Consider the following 5,938-nt stretch of genomic DNA (forward strand, 5'->3'; position numbering starts at 1 on the left):
TTGAGCTAGTGCAGGTTATGAACCTCAAGGGAGAGGAACAGCTTGTGCTGGTTGAAAAAAAAAAAAAAAGAAAAAGGAAAAACTGCATTGTGTAGTACCCAGCATTGCTTGTGGCAGGCACGTTCTTAGGGGACTGCCAAATTTCCTGTTAGGCTGGAGGAGAGGACTGAGCTGAGGGATGAGTTTCATCTTACCTTCTTGGTCAACACCTGTGTGAGAAGCAACTCTGTAGTTAAGGCCGAAGCAAAAAGAGCCTCCATGATCTGAGCTCTGTGGAAAAAAAACTTGCTGCCTTTAGTTCTGTGCATGGTCTTCCTGTCTCTGGTAACAACCTCTTTTTAAAAACCCCATGCTATGTACAGCTTCCCTTCCTGCCCTGGGGGAGAGAATAATGAGTCATGGGAGGACATTGCTTAATGCCCTCGAGGGTGCTTGGATCGTCTGGTGAGGGCAGGCTAGGAGCAAATTCAGCTGTGCATCAGAGTTGCTCAAGGTTAATGCACACTGGAATGTGAATGATAACTAGTGAGACCACGAGATGTCTTTACATGAGAACTTGTCAGAGGAAAAGTAGATGTGTCTGGATTTTACTCTAGAAACAAATAGTAGGCGCAGCTCTTGTTGCTTATCAAAGTAGAAGCAGGGCTCTGGGAGGATGGGCAGAGGGTCAAGGGCAGTTGAAGGTTTTTTTTACCTTTTTTTAATTTAAGATCTCATTGTCTGGGCAGGATGGCAGCTGAAACACTTGCAGCGGGGCTGGGCTGTGTTCTTTCCCCTCTCTTTGCCTGCTTTCTTTATTTTTGGGCTTCTTGCACTTGTGCTTGCCTTCCCCATTTTTATGCCTACTCAAGGGTCTCTAGCTTCTCGCAGTCTGCCTTGCTGCCTCCCAGCAGCCCAGACTCATGTCACGAGGCTGTGAGGCCATCTCTTCTGCCCTCAGTGGTTTTTATGCCAGCTTGTTCCCACCCCTGTAACTGAGATCTGGGTGGGTTAAATGAGGAGTCTTGCTGAGCAGCTAACAGGCAGTCGCTGGTAATGTGGTTCTGCTTGATCTTGGCATGATACCGCCCCGCAAGCTGCAGATGCCGCGAGCTCCTTTTGTTAATGCATTGGTATGCTTGCAGTGCCTGTCTTCTTATTCAGCCTGGTTCTGGAATGAATGTAATCAGTGTAAATTGCTTCTCTTCCCATCCTGTCCTCACAGCTTTTGAGACTCAGCAGCTGCTCTGGAGAAATCTCCCCTGTGTAAAACCCCAGCTCCTGTACCATGTACCAGCCTGGCTTTGTGCCGCGGGAGTATTACCCAACCGTGATCCCACCTACTGCCTACACCTACCCACCGCTGCGGACTGGGAGAGCAGAAGACATGACCAGCTCCATGATGTTCCCTCCTATCCACATGCACAACTTCTACAGCAGACCTGTCACCTTTGTGGTGGGCCGCAACAGCTACCCTGACTATGCAGCAGGTCAGGTGGAGTATCATCATCTCCACAGTGCCTCCAATCCCTACTTCCAACCATACTACAACTGGCACTTCCCTCCTGTGGTCCCCATCCCTCTCTACAATCCCTATGCAAGCTATAATCCCTATGCTGCCTACCAGAGGTCAGATCAGTATAGAGATACGTGGCCAGAAGGTTTCACGATGAGAGGGGAGCTTCAATGGGGGAAGCTTGGAAAGGTGTTTGGACCAAGGAAAGACCTCCCAGAATTTGTGAAAGATGATCTCCGGAGGGTTTATGGCACCTACCCACGGACCAGCGTCTCCATAACCTACCGGAAAGGGGAGTTCTTGGTCAAGGGAGACCCCAAGGTAGGTGAGCAGGAATATGCAGTGGAAAAAAAGGTCGTCCAGCGGGCTGCGACCCCCAGTGCCAGTGAGGCAGATGACAGCAGCGAGGACCGAAACCGTAAGAAGAAAAAGAAACTGAGACGCTAATGTAGTCAGTCACCTGATGGACAGACTCCTGCTATTCCCTCCAGAGCCCTCATGGGAGCCAGTTGGCAGCTGTTCTTGGTGCAGCTGGCAAGTAGCACACGCAATGGATGCCACCACTACTGTTGGCTTTTAACTGCTCCCCATCCTCCACAAGCTTATAGCAGCTTCACCCTGTTAGATGCACAATACCCATCCTGTGAAGAAACCACGTGGCACTTGACTGTCCATTGGATCAGCTCTTTGGTCCTGGTTTTGAAGTGAACATTTGATTTCCACTGGCTTGGTTGAGTGGTCACAGTCTGGTGGGGGGATTTCCAGGCAGCAGCCCTTGATTAGAAGATGGGCCTTTTCCTACCCTGTCCAGGGGAGAGTCCTGGAAGCTGGCTCCCTTCCTGGCACTCAGTTAAGGAGATTAAAGTGAGATTTCTTCCAGGCTGGAGGCAGTGCAGGTCCCAGAGGAGAAAGAGGTTCTTGAACACTGTAAAGCACAATTATCTGCATATCTTGTCACTGCTGTTTATGATCATACCACTGGGCTTAATCACTGCGCGATGCCTGTGCACAGCACTTCCTTACATGCTGTCGGAAGGTAACATGCTGTTACGCTAGGTAACCTGGTGCTCAGCTCTCCTGGCCACATGTCCTTCTCGAAATCACTGCTTGAGGCCCTGCTGTGGGTCTGACTCTGCTCTGGTTGGAGGCGCTGGCTCTCTAGCAAGGTTACTGGAGTTGTGTGAACCACAGAACTTTCACAGCTTGGTCTCTTAGAAGGGTGGACTTCAGAGCTGTGCTGGAAGCCTGGAGGGTTGTGAGGGGCTGGGTCTGACTTGCTTGCAAACTTCTATACCTTTTAAATCACTATAAATAAACAATAAAAAACCCTAAATGCAAATGCTTATGTTTCTGGTTCTTAGCTACCTGGCAGCAGTCTCTCCTGTGAACAACTTGCGACCTGATCTGATGCCTTTTTGCAAAGTTAAGGATGGCTTCTGGTGTGGCTCTTGCCCAGCTGTGGTGGGTTATTCTGCTCTCTCTGCTTGGCAGTACCCTGCCTTGCCCCAGTTTGTTGCCTGACAGCTGCTTGTTTGGGGACCAGTAGGGAGTTTCTGAGCAGAAATAGGGGACCCTGCTCTGTCCCCTGTAGCCTCCCCCTGACATGCCACATGGAAGTAAGGTCCTCTAAGGCAGGAGGGAACTGGGGGTTTCCCCTCTGTATAGCACAGGACAAGGGCCTGTGAGGGTGAACTTAGAGGCCCTTGGTGGCTCTGATTGCTATAAAGTCAAAGCAAGTGGATTTTTTTTAAATTAATGCAACAATTTTTGTTTGTTTAAGCAACTGCCAGGATGTCTCAGCAGCTATCTGGATTTCCCCTTCCCCAATCAGCTTCTTGGAAATGGGTTAATGCTGCTGCCAGATAAAGCTGCAAGAGGGCTGAACCAGAACAACTGCTGCAGAAACCTCAGACCAAGCTGATGCTCCTTGGCTGTGTTGCAAGCAACGGCTGTGGGACTTACTGAATGGGCCAGAAAAGGCCTCTACCAATGACTAGTGGCTACTCAGATATGCCTTTTGTTACCCAGTAGAGGAAAAAACACAGCAATTCCTGTCTCTCTTCACTCTTCCTTGGCTAAGCAGGGTGTTCTGCCCAGGTGGAGGTGTGCAGTTAGACATCGGCTGTCCCCATCTGCAGCAGCCTTGCTGCAGCCCTGGTGTTGCGCTCCCTGTCCTTTGGCAGCAGCTGCTCCTCCAGGCAGTGGCTTGAGCAGTGAACCCAGAGCTTGTGCATCGGGTCCTCATGTGGCGGTTTCTTCCCCATCCCCTACAGCTGGTACAGGGCACAGCTGGGCTGTCAGAGCTGGGTGCTGCCTGGCATGGGAAGGGGCTGCTTCAGGTGAGATCCTGGAGCAGCAGCAAACCAGCTCTCCTAGGTGAGGTGAGGGGGAGCATGGGGTTTGCCCTGTGGTGATGATGCTACATGAATTACCAGGACTTAGGTAATAATTTACCCAAAATCCACTCCTTCAGTCAATAAATTCCCAGTGGCAGCTCTGCACTGTGTCATAGTGGAAAATGTTCCCAAAACTCAAGGTGGGCAGCCGGGGTCTTGCAGAGGTATACATGGATGGGTGGAAAGGGAGCCCATTGCCTCCACAAAAAATTTCTTCCAATACCTGTCCCTTCTAGGGACATCTCTGGGGCCTGTGGGAAGCGTGTAGGCACAGCCCTTAAGTTTACCCGTCCTGTCCTGTTTATCTTCTCCAAAGCTTTGTTTGGTTTCACTGCCCGGACTCTGAACAGGAGATTGCCGGGCACACCCAGGCGGCTGTTGGGACAATGTGTATTTTTAGCAGAGGCTTACAGTCGCATGCAGTACATCAGGAGGCAGCAACGTATTTATTTTCTCAAATGCCATTTCATTACCAGACGGAAGAAAACATTTTGTAGTTGGGCTTTTTTTCCCTTGAGGGAAAGCCTGCCACAAACGGCCACCGCCTGGAGCAGCTCCCTGAACGCAGGACTTCCCATGGTGGCTGTAACTCACCTCTGTCCCTACTCTGATCTCTGTGTAGAAACAAAGATTTGCACGTTCCTTGCAGGAGCAGCTCACAGTTGCATTCTCTTCCTGAAGGTTTGAGGCTCATTTGCTGCCCAGCTGCAGAACTGAATCCATAGGGCATTTTTGGAGGCTTTAACGCCTATGGAATTCAGTTCTCAGAGCCAAGCAGCCAGTGCGAGTCAGCTTCCCCTGGCCCCAGCCGGCTGTGTCTCCATCTGCAAGGGGGGAAAAAATAGCAAAGAGCTCATCATGTCGCTGACACAGATTTTTGCAACAGGGAGCTCCTGTGAAGAGAGGACTCTGGCACCTCTCGCCCCAGAAACGGCACACGCAGCTGTGGCTTTCTTTGGAAACTTTGCTCAAGTTGGCTGCTATTTTTTTCCACTGCTTCCACGTATCGCCCTGTCGTTCGGAGTTGCTACAAAGCTTCAGGTCAGCCCTGAGCTCTGTAAACCTGCTGGAGTTGTAAGAGAAATACCATTTCTTCTAGTTGGGGCTGGTATTTGCAGGTGCGTTGGGAATCCCACCTACGTATTTGCTCTGTGCGCGGGTGGTGACGCATCCCTTCCTCTGCGTGTGCATCTGAGAAAAGGGCACAGTTGTGCCAGGGGCAGCAGGGGGATGCTCAGCGCTGCAGGAGCAGCTCAATGCTCCCGAGCACCGGCCCTCTGCTCCATTCAAACTGAAACCAGTGCTCCCAGGAACCCCTTGAACTGGGAGGCACCGGCTGAGGGATGGAAATGGTTTGTGCAGCAGGTGGTACCGTGGGTGGACCACGAGGCGCAAGGTAGCCTGCCCATTTAGGACTGGGAAGGGACAAAGGGTAATTCTGCAGCTTAAAATGAAGCAGTGAAAGGCCTTTTCCAGGCAGCTCAGAGAGGGGATCTAAGGAGGGATCGATCTTGGTCTGGGCCAAGCTGGGACATGCTGGTGCATCCAACTACGCATGTGCTCTTTGCTGCCTGCTGCCCCCACCCTCCAGTTTGGTCTGCAAAGCTCATGTGCATGGAGGGGCAGTCTTGGGGGACACGTGGGGAGATCAGCAGGAGATGTTCATTTTCAAACCCAGGGACTGAGCTGATTGATAGCTGAAAGGCAGGGAGAGGCTTTTTTTCTGGCTTGGTGACGGTTTGACAAAGTCATGAAGACTGACTTGGGGTGGCTTGGGCAGGAGTAACCACTGGGAGAGGTTTACAGCCCTTTGCCCGTACACCAGCAGCGCAGCAGGGGAGCCCTCGGGTCTGAAGGATCCACAGAAGAGCCGGGAAATGACACACACCACTTTGGAGCAGGGGCAAAGATTTCGATGGGGGAAGCACCGAACAACTGTCGACGCGAGGGGCTAACTCGGCAATTGCTCAACAGCCGGCCCAGGGCTCTATTTTAATCCATCCCTGGGGAATCCGAGTTCAGCCAGGGCAGTGTGAACTCACTGTCC

At 51.5% G+C, this 5,938-nt stretch overlaps 1 protein-coding gene across 1 annotated transcript; it reads left to right on the forward strand.

Annotated features, from left to right (window-relative positions):
- The first annotated feature begins 1,267 nt into the window (after positions 1-1,267).
- On the forward strand, positions 1,268-1,942 carry C6H10orf95 (chromosome 6 C10orf95 homolog). Its single transcript, XM_086467260.1, has one exon. The coding sequence runs from the start codon at positions 1,268-1,270 to the stop codon at positions 1,940-1,942; it is 675 nt and encodes a 224-aa protein (XP_086323386.1).
- The last annotated feature ends 3,996 nt before the right edge of the window (positions 1,943-5,938 follow it).

This window comes from Leptosomus discolor, chromosome 6 (assembly GCF_034619465.1).
Source record: "Leptosomus discolor isolate bLepDis1 chromosome 6, bLepDis1.hap2, whole genome shotgun sequence".
Classification (NCBI taxonomy): domain Eukaryota; kingdom Metazoa; phylum Chordata; class Aves; order Leptosomiformes; family Leptosomidae; genus Leptosomus; species Leptosomus discolor.